This window comes from Pan troglodytes, chromosome 15 (assembly GCF_028858775.2).
Source record: "Pan troglodytes isolate AG18354 chromosome 15, NHGRI_mPanTro3-v2.0_pri, whole genome shotgun sequence".
Classification (NCBI taxonomy): Eukaryota; Metazoa; Chordata; class Mammalia; order Primates; family Hominidae; genus Pan; species Pan troglodytes.
This window is the reverse complement of record NC_072413.2, coordinates 75,707,083-75,722,292: the sequence shown is the minus strand read 5'-3', so window position 1 is coordinate 75,722,292 and position 15,210 is coordinate 75,707,083. Positions and strand designations below refer to the sequence as shown.

Below are 15,210 nucleotides of genomic sequence, written 5' to 3'. Positions count from 1 at the left end.
TTTTTGTTTTTGTTTTTTGAGATGGAGAGTTTCGGTCTTGTTGCCCAGGCTGGAGTGCAATGGCGTGATCTCAGCTCACTGCAACCTCTGCCTCCCGGGTTCAAGCAATTCTCCTGCCTCAGCCTCCCGAGTAGCTGGGATTACAGGCACCCGCCACCATGCCCAGCTAATTTTTTGTATTTTTAGTAGAGATGGGGTTTCATATGTTAGCCAGGCTGGTCTCGAACTCCTGATCTCGTGATCTGCCCACCTCAGCCTCCCAAAGTGCTGGGATTACAGGTGTGAGGCACCGTGCCCGTCCCAGCCCACTAGTTTTTAGGGCAAGACTATGCAGTCTTTAACTTTGAATTCCCCCAAATTAGTACAGGGTTTAGTACAGAGAAAGGACTTGATACATTTTTATACACTTTTGAAGAATAAATTGATATTTATTTAGTACTCAGTGTCAGCCAAGCACTTAAACACTTTACATTCATTACCCCATGGCATCCTCACAGCCTTCTGAGGTAGAAAGACTCACTGAAGGTTCAGTAAAGTGGGGAGGAAGGCACGACTTGAACTCAGGTCTGTCTGACTCCAGATGTCTTAGAAAGACAGAATCTTTCACTTGGGAGACAGTATGGTTAAGATCATGTTCTCCGGGCTGGGCACAGTGGCTCACACCTGTAATCCCAGCACTTTGGGAGGCTGAGGGAGGAGGATTGCTTGAGCCCAGGAGTTCAAGACCAGCCTGGGCAAAATAGTGGGACCTCATCTCTGCAAAAAATAAGAAAATTAGCTGGGCGTGGTGGGCCTCGCCTGTAGTCCCAGCTACTTGAGAGGCTGAGGCAGGAGGATAGACTGAGCCCAGGAAGTCAAGGCTGCAATGAGCCGTGATTGCACCCCAGCACCCCAGCCTGGGTGATAGAGTGAGACCCTGTCTCCAAAAAAAAAAGAAAGATCATGTTCTCTGGGTTTAAGTTCCAGATTAGTCACTTTCTATTTGTCATCTTGGGCAGCTTACATATCTAAGCCTCCATTTTCTTATCTGTAAAATGTGGATAAAAAGAGTTAACTACTCACAGGGCTGTTACAAGGAATAAATGGGATAAATCAGCATAGAGAAGCTAATCAATAAATAATAACCATTATTGTTATCCCAGTGTTTATCTCCTTAGGGTTATTAAATCACAGCCTTAGCCTACAAACAGGCATATTCTGGTGGAATATCTTGTTACTGGAGAAGAGAGGGAAGAAATGTAGGCAGTCACTTCAGCTATCAGATGGCTGCCTTCTGGGTCAACAGCACATTTGATAGGAATGAAAATGATCAAAACAAATGACAGGGCTCAGGGCAAGGGGCAAACTGTTCCCCTGCCAGGCTGTTTGATAGAAAAAGGAATGGTTTTCTTAGTTCTAAAGCTTCAACCACACTGGATCCTTGTGTTTTCACAACCCTTAAGGTTAGAGCCAACTTTCAAAAAGAATAATTAAATCGGGAAAGAAGTGGGGTCAGCAGGTTTCGTAGTGCTTTTAAACAGGAAGTCTCAGAACTCATGGAGGGAAGTAGCTGACAGCAAAACTGCTTTCCTACTCATCAACCCAAAGAACTGCTTAATTCCAGAAGAAGACAGAGGAGCACATCTCACCAAAGACAAGTTGACCCTAACTCTTAAGTCATCTACAGCCAAAAAACTGATTCTGTACCTGGTTGATCATGCCTATAAAAAATAAAAAATAAAAAAATTGATTCTGCCTATAAAATGACTGACATGTTTCAGAACATTTTTGACTTACTTAATAAAAATTACTGTTCTATTTAGTAATCATATAAAAACAGAGATTGCATTCGTGATTTTAAAAATGAAATACCAAAATTAATATCCTGAAAGATGTGTACAATCTATATAAAGACAACTTCAAAATGTTATTGAAAGATATGAAGGAAGATTTTAATAAGTTAAAATCTAAACAGTGTTCCTGGCCAAAAGCAGTGGCTCACGCCTGTAATCCCAACAGTTTGGGAGCCCAAGGCAGGCAGATCACTTGAGTTCAGGGGTTCGAGACCAGCCTGGCCAACATGGCGAAACCCCGTCTCTACTAAAAATACAAAAATTAGCCAGGTGTGATGGTGCATGCCCGTAATCTCAGCTACTCAGGAGGCTGAGGCAGGAGAATCTCTTGAACCCAGGAGGCAGAGGTTGTAGGGAGCCAAGATCGTCCACTGCACTCCAGCCCAGGCAACAGAGCAAGACTCCAACTCAAAAAACAAAAACCAAAACCAGTGTTCTTGAGTGAGAAGACATAAAATTGTGAAGATATTGGCTCTCTCAAAATTAATTTATGGACAATTCAATGCCAATCAAAATGCCTACAGATATTTTTCAATAGAATGCAACAAAATAATTCTAAATTTCATTTGAAAAAAATGAAGAGATACTATATTATACTTTTTATTCACTTATTCATTTTATTACTTTTGCATTTTACTTAACTTTGCTTCTACAGCTTTATTGAAATGTAGTTCACGCACCATAAAATCACCTTATTAAAGTATGCAGATTAGAGGTGTTTAGTATATTCAAAGTTGAACAACCGTCACCACTAATTTTTCAACCCTCCCCCAAAAGAAACTCATACCCATTAACAATTATTGACCTTTCCTAACACCCCCACAGGATTTGTTTATTCTGAACATTTTATATAAAGGTAATAATACAATATCTGGTCTTTTGTGACAGGCTTCTTTCATTTAGCATAATGTTTTCAAGGCTTCTGTAGTAACAAATTTAACCTTGTCCAAAGAGAGATCTGCCTTTTGTCCTTAGCTTCTTGGAAGTAATCTCTAAACTCCTGAAATGTCATGCCTAAAAGGAATGTCTTTGTTTGCCTGAAGGTCTTGGGACTTTTCACTTTCTTTCTTTTTTTTTTTTTTTTTTTAGACGGAGTCTCGCTCTGTTGCCCAGGCTGGAGTGCAGTGGCACAATCTTGGCTCACTACAAGTTCTGCCTCCTGGGTTCAGGCCACTCTCCTGCCTCAGCCTTCTGAGTAGCTGGGACTACAGGTGCCCGCCACTACACCCGGCTAATTTTTGTATTTTTAGTAGAGATGGGGTTTCACCATGTTAGCCAGGATGGTCTTGATCTCCTGACCTCGTGATCCGCCTGCCTTGGCCTCCCAAAGTGCTGGGATTACAGGCGTGAGCCACCATGCCCGGCCCTTCACTTTCTTGATGATGTCCTTTGAAGCACAAAACCTTAACTTTTGATTTAGTCCAATTTCTCTATTTTTTCCTTTGTTGTTTATGCTTTTTGTATCTTATCTAAGAATTCTTTGCCAAATCCAAGATCATGAAGATTGACCCCTGTGTTTTCTTCTAAGAGTTTTATAGTTTTAGTTTTCACATTTAGGTCTTTGAGTTATTTTGAGTTAATTTTTGTATAGGGCGTGAAGCAAGGGTCCAACTGCATTCTTTTGCATTTAGACATACAGTTTCCCAGCACCATTTGTTGAAAAAACTATGTCAATAATAGTTTTAGATGGTCCTGGTACCCTTGTCAAAAATCAGTTCACCATAAACATATGGGTTTATTTCAGGACTCTCAATTTTATTCCATTGATCTAGGAGTCTATCCTTATGCCAGTACCACACTGTCTTGATTACTGCAGCTTTGTAGTAGGTTTCTGAAATTGGGAAATGTGAGTTCTACAACTTTGCTCTTCTTAAATTTTTATTATAAAAATTTTCAGGGCTGGGTGCAGTGGCTTACATCACTTTGGGATGCCAGGCAGGAGGATCACTTCAGTCCGGGAGTTCAAGACCAGCCTGGGCAACATAGTGAGACCCTGTCTCTACAAAAAATAAATTAGCCAGGCCTGGTGGCACATGCCTGTAGTCCTAGCTACTTGGGAGGCTGAGGTAGGAGTATCGCTTGAGCCTGGGAGATTCGGGCTGTAGTGAGCCGTGATCATACCACTGAACTCCAGCTTGAGCAACAGAGTGAGACCCTGTCTCAAAAAAAAAAAAGAGATAATTTTCATATATATATAAAAGTTGAAACAATAGTTCAATAAACACCTATACAGTCCACACTCCCCCATCTAAGCTTAAATAATTGTTAACATTTTGCTTTCCCTTTCATGCTCTCTCACACTCTCTCACTATAAACACACACACACACACATTTTTTGTTGTTGAGATAAACTATTTGAAAGTAAGTTGAGGCTGGGCATAGTGGCTCAGGCCTATAATCCCAGCACTTTGGGAGGCCAGGTGGATGGAGCACCTGAGGTCAGGAGTTCGAGACCGGCCTGGCCAACATGGTAAAACCTCGTCTGTACTAAAAACGCAAAAATTAGCTGGGCATGGTGGCAGGCGCCCATAATCCCAGCTACTTGGGAGACTGAGGCAGGAGAATCACTTGAACCCGGGAGGCAGAGATTGCAGTAAGCCAAGATTGCGTCACTGTACTCCAGCCTGGGTGACAAGAGCAAAATTGTGTCTCAAAACAAAAACAAACAAAAAAGAAGAAAGTAAGTTGACACATTTCATCCCCAAATCCTCTGGCATGCATCTCCTAAGAATAAGGATGTTCTTCTACTTAACCACAATGTCATTAATACTCCTAAGAAATTTAGCAAAAATTCTACGATGTTGTCTATTATCACTCCATATGCAACTTTCTCCAAATGTCCCAAGAATATTTTTTATAGTTTTCCCCAACTGAACCAGAATCCCATCAAGGTTTACTAATTTTATGTGTCATGTCTCATCAATCTGTTTTCATCTATTCTATTCACATCCATTCCATGACATTGACATTTTGTAGAGTCTCAAGTCAGTTGTCTTGTAGAATGTCTCACATTCTGGATTTTACTGATTGTTTCCTCATGCTTTTAAACTTGTTACTCTATCCCCTGAATTTCTTGTGACCTGGACATTAGGTCTGGTTTGATCAGAAAATTGGTGAACTTCCGGCCAGGTGCAGTGGCTCATACCCGTAATCCCAGCACTTTGGGATGCCAAGGTGGGTGGATCACTTAAGGCCAGGAGTTCAAGACTAGCCTGGCCAACATGGTGAAACCCCATCTCTACTAAAAATACAAAAATTAGCCAGGCGTGCTTGCTCATGCCTGTAATCCCAGCTACTCGGGAGGCTGAGGCAGGAGAATCGCTTGAACTAGGGAGGCAGAGGTTGCAGTAAGCCGAAATCGCACCACTGCACTCCACCCTGGGCAACGGAGGAAGACTCGGTCTAAAAAAAAAAAAAAGAAAGAAAGAAAGAAAGAAAACTGGGGAACTTCCTATTAAAAGCACCTAGTGTCAGATTGTTCCACTGTTAGTGAAGCAAAAGTGATGACAGCCAAATCTCTCCATCGTAAAGATACGTTATTTCTTTCGCAGTTCCTAAGTAATCATTGGCTCTAGCCTTTTTAACTATGCTTTAATGCAAACCAATATTTTAATTAAAAAAAAATTTTAAACATTGAGAGGGCACGTAAAACACATCCAAAAAGTAAGAACGGTGAGGTGGAGCAGCTCTACCTTTTATCAGAGAATGATTATAATAATATAGCCATAATAACTAAAGCATAATGGCATCAGAGCATAAAATACTGGCATTGAAGTAAATTTAAACATACATCCTATAGCAGAAAATGTTAGTTGGAAGGTACCCCAGAAATAAAATTGAGTTCAACTGCCTCACTTCGCAGATGCAAAACCTGAACCTTAATAAATTAAGGCCAATTCATTAAAGCCAGAAAGCATAATTAATTTTTGAGCGCTTACTCTATGCTGGGCATTTTTCTAAGCACTTCACATGATTAACTCATTTAATCCTCCCAATAGCTTTATTGAGGATAAGTTATACTGATTCCACGCCCCTCACCCTTTTTATTGGCCAGTGAGAAAACTGAGACAGAGAGAAGTGACTTATCCAGAATCTACAGCTCATAAATTAGGGAGCTGGGATCAGAAGGCAGGAAAGCTGACTCCAGAATATGTGCTTAACTTGTCCTCCCTACCACCTCACAAGCTATATTACTTGTGGCTACATAGCCACACCTACTTAGGAATCAAATTAGGCCCTAGGTTCTCTGAGAACAATTCTACTCTCTATCCAGAATTCTAAGACTGGAGTGAATTGATTGCTTCTTGCAACCTGGCGCATTACTGATTCCAGCATGCACTGGGCTCTCTACATGAGCAGGCAGCTGCTAATTACCTATGATAATGAGGGATGGATAGGCACTGAAGATTCAGCATAGCTTAACACCAAACCCCCTCCCCAACAAAACCAAAGAAAGCACTAGGCCTTTGGGTATAATATTGTATCACGTTTGCAGTAGATTTGCTTTCTTAATTGTTTTGATAGGATTGCTATTAAAGTCAGTTTCTATTCTTTACACACCCCCAAAACAGCGAGGGACTATGACTGGTGGAAATGCCTTGCATGATGTGCCTCTGTGGAAAATGAGAGTGGATTGCAAAAGCTCCTCTCCACCCTGTTCTTTCAATCCTGCATCCCAGGTCTTGGTCTATGTCTTACTGATTTCCCATGTTAATTATTTTAACCTTGTCCTCAGTAGCCTCCTTTGTCTCTCATTGCCATAGAAACCCATTCTGCCTTAAGAATTGTCTTTCTTGCCTGTTCCTTTGACCCAGGCCCTCTACTTAAGTCCTCCTTCAGCTGCAAATCACCTGCTGAACTAAATCTAAGCTCCTTGATCTTGGCTTCCAGGACGTTCTATAATTTGCTTCTCTGTTTTTCTCCTTTTAGAAATAATACATTCCTGGAGCAGAGGTTGAAGTAGATCACTGTCAACCAAAATATTAACTGTAATAACTAACATATTTACATAGTACTTAAGAGTTAAGTAAAAACATATCCACCTACATTACCTCATTTAAGGCTCATACTCTGCTGTATTGTATATAATTATTTTACATTTATATAAATATAGGTAAAGCAGATAACATGATCAGCATTTTAAGTTCAATAAAACTGGGGCCCAAATAAATTAAATGACTTGCCCTTTAAGAATTTATTGGTGCTGAAGCTACATTTTTTTTTTTTTTTTTTTTTTTTTTCTGAGACAGTTTCACTCTTGTTGCCCAGGCTAGAGTGCAACGACGCACGATCTCGGCTCACCACAACTTCCGCCTCCCGAGTTCAAGCTATTCTCCTGCCTCGGCCTCCCGAGTAGCTGGGATTACAGGCATGCACCACCACGCCCGGCTAATTTTGTATTTTCAGTAGAGACGCAGTTTCTCCATGTTGGTCAGGCTGGTCTCGAACTCCCGACCTCAGGTGATCTGCCCGCCTCAGCCTCCCAAAGTGCTGGGATTAAAGGCACAAGCCACCACACCCAGCCAAAGCTACATCTTAAACTCTAATCTTTGGGCTCCCAGGCCATGCAGGTTATAATACACAATGTGATTAATAATCCTGTATTTACCAAAAGATTTTTTCTTTTTGTTTTTTTGGTTTACATGCTGTGGCAGGCAGAATTCTAGGATATCCCCCAAGATCTCCTCCTCACCCAACCCCCACAGTACCTGACCTACATAACCCCTGGGGCCATGACTATGAAGATTCTGATTCTGTTATGCGATGTGGCAGAGTTGATTTTTTTTTTTTTTTTGAGACAGAATTTTACTTTGTCACCCACGCTGGAGTGCAATGGTGCAATCTCGGCTCACTGCAACCTCCACCTCCTGGGTTCAAGCGATTCTTGTACCTCAGCCTCCCAAGTAGCTGAGAAAACAAGAGCACATCACCACACCCAGCTATTCTTTTATATTATTTATTTATTTATTTACTTTTATTTTTTGAGACGCAGTCTCACTCTGTCGCCAGGCTGGAGTGCAGTGGCGTGATCTTGGCTCACTGCAACCTCCGTCTCCTGATTCACACGATTCTCCTGCCTCAGCCTCCCCAGTAGCTAGGACTACAGGAGCGCGCCACAACGCCCAGCTAATTTTTGTATTTTTTGTAGAGACAGGGTTTCACCATGTTGCCCAGGCTTTGTCGAACTCCTGAGCTCAGGCAATCCGCCCGCCCCGGCCTCCCAAAGTGCTAGGATTACAAGTGTGAGCTACCGCGCCCGGCCAAGAGTTGATCTTAAAATAGGGAGATTATCCAGGTGCTCCTGATCTAATCACATGAGCCCTTTAAAAGCAGAGCATTTTTCTCCAACAGTGGCAGAAGAGGAGTCAGAAAGATGTGCTTCAGAAAGCAAATATCCATGTTGTGAACTACCAATAAATAGGGCTCATGTGGGTGGGAAGGACTCGAGAGTGACCCCTAGGAGCTGAGGGTGGCCACCACTAACAGCACAAAACAAAACAGGGAACTCGATCCCACAACCGCCAGGAACTGATTTTTGCCAACAAGAATGAGTTAGGAGACGGATTTTTCCCCAGAGCCTCCTATGAGATTTCAGCCTTGTCATACCCTGGGGCAGAGAACCCAGACACTCGGTAAATTACCAAGGATTACGAAATATCTCCCCAAGAGAGTGTTTTGGGGGGTGAGAGGATACGGTTTAAAGAAAAGTTTTGAGTGTGAATGTTTTCAGAGAGTCCAAGAACTCTCCATTAGCTAGTCTCATTATTACCTGTCGTTTTAAACGCCCTATCACTCTTACTTAAAGTAGCTATTCCCTGGAAGCTTTTGTATTTTGTACCCCTTCTCGGGGAACGGGACTGAGTAAGGAACGTAATAAAGCGGCCTAAAAGGCATCTCCCTGTATCTTTGATATTTTGCCTAGGGAACGCCCTATCATGTCGCATATAAGCGATCGAGTTATGCATTTGTTGCTAGCTGAAGAGATTATTCCTTGATAACCGCTTGGTCTGGTCAGAATACAAACGGTACTCCTGTTCAAAGAACTACAAATCCCAGAAGGCCTTTTCGGCCAGAGCGCCTGCGCATCGCGCACTCCTTCCTTTCCGCTCCTCATCATCTGGAAAGACCCGCCCAGCGGTGCTGTCGCTCGCGCTGGAAGAAGCGGAAGAAGATGGCGCTCACCAGGTGGGTTGTTGATTGGGGTCCTCGATACGGAAGGGTCTGGGAGTACCAGTCTTCTTCATTTCTCTTCCCATACCCTCCGGGCGGTGACCTGACCCGGGGCACAGAATGACGTGGGCCAAGACTACGGCTACGCCCTCCCGCTGGCCGCCGCTACGACTAGGCCTAGTCGAAGCTGGGGTCTTTCAGCGGTTTCCCGGGTTTAGTTCACCCGCTCACCGAGGCCGAAAGCTGCGGAGTGGCCTCAGACACTGAAGAGTGGGTTTTTCGCGTGAGCATCTTGCGGGGAGCGGACAGCGCTCCCTCAGGTCCGCGGCTCGGGCGAACGAGATGGGGTTGGTGATGGTAGTGGCTTATTTGGGCGGAGTGAAGCGCGCGGGCTGCGACTGCGCGGCTTTCCGGCCGTTTGCCTGTGGTGGTCTCTCTCCTTTCGCTGTCCACTGGGTGTCCCGAAACAAGGATTCCTGAAAAAAGAGGCCCGGAGCTGAATACAGATTTAAATGAGCCACAGTAGTGACCGCCGTCTGCTGATATGCGCCACTGCTCCGCATTTTAACTTTGGAGCTTAGAATTTCTTCCGTAGATAGAACCACCTCAGTTTTGCTGTTTCCGGTTACCTTAGTAACCGTCTGTAAAGTGCTCTCCGCCTTTAAGAAAAAGATGCTTTTCAGTGGGAGAGTCCGAGAAGTTACGCTACTCCTACTAGTCCCCAGCCTTGCTGCCCCGTTTTAAGTGGAAAAACTTTCCATGCGAACTCAACAGGAAAAGGCTAGTGTTCAGGAAGGTTGTAGAGAAAGTAATCCTTTTAGGACATCAGCTTGAGCTCTCTTAACCCCCTTCATTCTCCTCACGCATGTTTTTTTTTTTTTTTTCTGGCTGATGACAGTATGAATCCAAAAGTTTTAATCAAAAAATTATTTTGGGAATTACTGTTGGTGCCTTGCTCTGTCCTGGGGGTTGTGTACACAGAAGAAAATCTGTCTTTGGCAACAGGGAAGATGGGGTCCAAGGTATACAGACATAAAACAATTACAGAACACAAAATGTGCATTTGTGTAATACTAACCTTAGTGCAAAAAGAATTGAATGGAATAAGTTATGTGGGCTGGAGAGTTTTCTTCCCCCCCCCTCGTTTCTAAAATTTTTTTGCTTTTTTTTTTTTAACTTTATTTTTTGAGATGCGATCTCGCTGTGTTGGCCAGGTTGGTCTTGAATTCTTGGCCTCAAGCAGTCCTCCTGTCTCGGCCTCCGAAAGTGCTAGGATTACAGGCATGAGCCACCATGCCCGGCATCTGAAATCTTTTTTTAAAAAAATTAGAAATGGGGTGTTACTGCGTTGGCCAGGGTGGCCTCCAATTCTTGGCCTCCATCAGTCTTCTCACCTAGGCCTCCCAAAGTGCTGGGATTGCAGGCATGAGCTACCATGCCCAGCCAAGAGTTTGTTTAGTAAATGTTACAGGCAGCAAACATTTGAGTGCCCCCCAGGTGTGAGACACTGTGTCATAGACTAGTAAAGTTATGAGGGGAGACTTTGTGGAAAAGGTGGAATTTGAAATGGACACACAGGAAAAATTTCTAGAGATGTCATGGGTATTTTTTATTTATTTAATTTTATTTTTTGATACAGGGTCTCACTCTTGCCCAGGCTGGAGTGCAGTGGCCCAATCACAGCCCACTGCAGCCTCAACCTCCCAAGGCTCAGGTGATCCTCCTGCCTCAGCGCCCGAGAGTAGCTGGGACTCTAGACGCTTGCCATGATGCCCAGTTAATTTTTGTTTTTTTTTAGTAGAGATGGGGTTTTGCCATGTTGCCCAGCCTGGTCTTGAACTGGGCTTAACTGATCTGATCTACCCATCTCAGCCTCCCACAGTGCTGGCATTACTGGCGTGAGCCACCACATCATCTGGCCTGTCATGGGTATTGTGTGCTTAAAATTGCAGTGGCAGAATGTGATCTTTAAATGGCCAGTCTTGAGGACTCCAGAGCTTTCCATACCTACCATCTGGTGTTCCTCAGTATTCTTTGTAATATCCTTTAAATCAGTAAACACATTTCCCTGAGTTCTGTGAGCTGCCCTAGCAAATTAGTTGAACCTGAAGATGAGGTCATGGGAACCCTGGTTTGTAGTTAGTTGGCCAGTGGCCTTGGACCTACTGTTGGCATCTGAAGTAAGGGCAGTCTTGTGGGACTGAGCCCTCAACCTGTAACATCTGACAGTATCTCCAGGTAGATAACATCAAAATTGAATTGAATTAGAGGACACTTGACTGGTGTCCAGTAGACAGTTGATAGCTTGCTTGATATGTGGGGAAAAACCATCACACATCTGGTATCAGAAGTGTTGTGTGTTGTTGATTGTTGAGTGAAATAATAGGAGAAACTGAGTTTGTTTTAATTTTATACTCTATCCACATGGAGCTTACATTCTAATGGGACAGAATTCTAATTAGCTTACATTCTAATGGGACAGAGTGAGTAAAATCATAATGCAATTTCAGGTAATACATGCTAGGAATAAAATAAAGACCGGGTTAGAGAGTGACTCAAAGTTTGGGGTGAAGTGGCTATTTTGGGTAAGGTGGTCAGAAAACAGCTCTAGAGAGAGGTAACTGAGCAGAGACAAGAGTGCTGAGATGCAAGCTGTTGAAAGATCTGGGGCTACTCTAGGCATACTGCCTGTGGGATAGCCCTGCCCGGCAAGGAGCAGTCAAAAAAGAAAAGATCTGGAGATCTGGAGAAGAATTTTCTATAAAAGCATACGAAAATTTGTTTTGTTTTTGTTTTTGTTTTTGTTTTTTGAGGCAGAGTCTCACTCTCACCCAGGCTGGAGTGCAGTGGAGCAATCTCAGCTCACTACAAACTCCACCTCCCAGGTTCAAGTGATTTTCCTGCCTCAGCTGGGATTACAGGCGTCCGCCACCACGCCCGGCTAATTTTTGTGTTTTTAATAGAGACAGGGTTTCACTATGTTGGCATGGCTGGTCTCGAACTCCTGGCCTCAAGTAATCCACCTGCCTTGGCCTCCCAAAGTGTTGGAATTACAGGTGTGAGCCACCTCGCCCAGCCGGAAAAATTGTGATTGATCGATTGCAATAGATAGAGAAAAATTGTGATTGATTGATTGCGATAGATAGATAGATAGATGGATAGATGATTAGATTGATTTTATGGCAGAAGGAATAGCCAATGTAAAGATCCTGAGATGGCTTGTTTAAGGAAAGATAAGAAGGCTGTAGTGAAATAAAGATGGTGAGTGCTGGGGAAGAGTGTATTTATTTATCCTACAACATTTAAGGAGCTCCAGCTGTGAGCTAGAAGTCTTGGAGCATTAGGGATGAAAGAAGCATAAGGCGTGATTCCTGCAGAGCTGCTCACAGTCTCATGGAAACAGAATAGTTAAATGAGTAGATGATTGCAATACAGTAAGGTAATGTTGTAGTAGTGGTATATAGAGCATTTTGGGGGAGCATAGAGACAGGCAGTTAACCGAAACTGGAAGAGTCATGGAACAGCCCTAAAATAATCAAACATACAGAACCTGTATTGAAAGTGTCTAGATACTATACCAACTGGTTCATGGATTTCTCTCATTTAATACTTATAAGAACCTTATGAAGTAGATACTCTTATGAACTATTATTACAGATGAGAAAACAGATTCAGAGAGGTAAGTAGCTTATCCAGGTTAGTAAGTGGCATAGGTCGGATCTGAATTCTGAGCCTAGCCATCACTTACCTCCCCAGACTGGATTAGATCCCTCTCATGTAGACTGTCATAGCATCTATATTTTTCCATCATAACTTAACATAATGTCTAATTATAGATTTGTGTGATTTTTTTTTTTTTGGTCTCTGTCTGCAAGACTAAGCTGTCTTTCTCCATTTATAGTCTCATGCCTAGCATAGTGCTTGTACCCAAATAATAAATATTTTTGAATAATTAATAAGCTCTGCTACTTAGGTATGCTTACTATCCAAGAATCACAAAGGAACTAAGGTTATTTTCTCCATATTCATCCATCAGGATCCTTTTGTAATACTTTGGAGTATCACTGTAATACTTTAATACTTAAAAGTTGTTAAGAACCATTTAGTAGAAAGGTTACCTTGACTAAAGAATAAGCTGCATCTTCAGGGCTTCTGCTTTGATTCTTTGGCCTCTAAGGGTTTTTTTGTTGTTGTTTGTTTGTTTGAGATGGAGTTTTGCTGTTGTTGCCTAGGCTGGAGTGCAATGGTGCAATCTTGGCTCACTGTACCCTCCACCTACCGGATTCAAGTGATTCTCCTGCCTCAGCCTCCCGAGTGGGATTACAGGCGCACACCAGCACGCCTGGCTAATTTTGTATTTTTAGTAGAGACAGGGTTTCACCATGTTGATCAGGCCGGTCTTGATCTCCTGACCTCAAGTGATCCACCCACCTCGGCCTCCCAAAGTGCTGGGATTACAGGTGTGAGCCACCATGGCTGGCCTGGCCTCTAAGTTTTAAATTTCACTGTAGATACCCTTGACACTTAAATATGCAACTTGTGTTTATTTTATCCACCTCTTTTTTACATTCAGTTTTAATCCTAGTTCTTTTGTATTTACACTGAAGTAGTTTAAGGAGCATAACGGTAAAAATGTTAAAAACAAGGAGTAGCCAGGCGTGGTGGCTCATGCCAGTAATCCCAGCACTTTGGGAGACGGAGGCTGATGGATCACTTGAGGTCAGGAGTTCGAGACCAGCCTGACCAACATGGGCCAACATGGCAAAAACCAGTCTCTACTAAAAATACAAAAAATAGGGATGTGGTGGCATGCACCTGTAATCCCAGCTACTCGGGAGGCTGAGGCATGAGAATCACACGAATCCAGGCGACAGAGGTTTCAGTGAGCCGAGGTTGCGCCACTGCACTCAAGGCTGGGCGACAGAACGAGACTCTGTCTCAAAAAAAAAAGGAGTATAAGAATAGCAAGTATATACTGGACAGTTTATCCCTGAAGTATTAGGAATGTTTACTTGTTTGTTATAAGAAATATGGAAACAGGCTGGGCGTGGTGGTTCACACCTGTAATCCTAGCACTTTGGGAGGCTGGGGCGGGCACATCACCTGCGGTCAGGAGTTCGAGACCAGCCTGGCCAACATGGCGAAACCCTGTCTTTACTAAAAATACAAAAATTAGGTGGGCGTGGTGCTGCACATCTGTAATCCCAGCTACTTGGGAGGGTGAGGCAGGAAAATCACTTGAACCCAGGAGGTGGAGGCTGCAGTGAGCTGAGATGGTGCCACTGCACTCTAGCCTAGGTGACACAGAGAGACTCTGTCTCAAAAAAAAAAAAAAGGAAAGAAATATGGAAATATGGAAGCATGGCCAGGTGTGGTGGCACACGCCTGTAATTCCAGCACTTTGGGAGGCCAAGGTCAGCGGATCACTTGAGGTCAAGTTCAAGACCAGCCTGGCCAACATGGTGAAACCCCATCTCTACTAAAATTGCAAAAATTAGCCTGGTGTGGTGGCGCATGCTTGTAATCCCAGCTACTTGGGACGCTGAGGGAGGAAAATCACTTGAACCCAGGAGGCAGAGGTTGCAGTGAGTGGAGATGACACCACTGTACTCCAGCCTGGGCAACAGAGTGAGACTCTTTCTCAAAAAAAAAAAGGAAATATGAAGCATAAACGCTTAAGAGTTTGTCTGTTATGTGAAATATCTGTTAATTTTTTATTCTGGACATCATTTGCTGTTGTCCTAGTCAGATGTTTTTACTGTGTATCTTTGAGTACTTCTGTCTTCCACATACTATAAAATGGCTAGTATTGAGTACTACCATAAATCATTGAAAAATCTGCTCTTTTTCTGAAAAGTAAAAGCATCGTAGGAAAAATTGTCTCTGTGGCCAAGTTGCAGTGGTCAAATTAAACATAAGAGTTTTTTAAATTTCTGACTTTTATCTTTGCTTATAGCTTTTTACCTGCACCTACTCAGCTATCTCAGGACCAGCTTGAGGCTGAAGAAAAGGCAAGATCCCAGAGATCGCGGCAGACCTCACTGGTCTCCTCCCGAAGAGAACCTCCCCCGTACGGATACCGGAAAGGCTGGATACCTCGGTTATTAGAGGTACATATAGATCTTAAGTTTAGATTTGTTAAATTGTGCTGAAATGTATTATAGCACACTATAACATAAATTTAAATGTTAGAACCTCTGATTATGAA

The 15,210-nt window shown here is 43.1% G+C and overlaps 2 protein-coding genes across 3 annotated transcripts in view; one reads left to right on the top strand and one right to left on the bottom strand.

Annotated features, from left to right (window-relative positions):
• Positions 1-15,210, top strand: part of SNW1 (SNW domain containing 1) — a 66,592-nt gene that overhangs the window by 13,742 nt on the left and 37,640 nt on the right. Inside the window, exons 2-3 of one of the 2 annotated variants that reach the window (XM_063792692.1) lie at positions 8,755-9,017; positions 14,959-15,112. In XM_063792692.1, coding sequence (XP_063648762.1) covers positions 9,004-9,017; positions 14,959-15,112 — 168 coding nt within the window. In that variant the 5' untranslated portion in view covers positions 8,755-9,003. 2 annotated transcript variants of the gene reach the window in all.
• LOC134808380 (uncharacterized protein C14orf178) lies at positions 476-9,188 on the bottom strand. Its single transcript, XM_063793818.1, has 3 exons — positions 9,015-9,188; positions 1,687-1,700; positions 476-756 (listed from the first exon to the last, which is right to left on the bottom strand). Exons 1-3 carry the CDS (start codon positions 9,086-9,088, stop codon positions 476-478), a joined length of 369 nt encoding a protein of 122 aa, XP_063649888.1. The 5' UTR covers positions 9,089-9,188.

What these genes read in the sequence shown, in the direction of transcription:
- LOC134808380 (XM_063793818.1), bottom strand. Translation starts at nt 9,088, where the DNA reads ATGGGAAGAGAAATGAAGAAGACTGGTACTCCCAGACCCTTCCGTATC.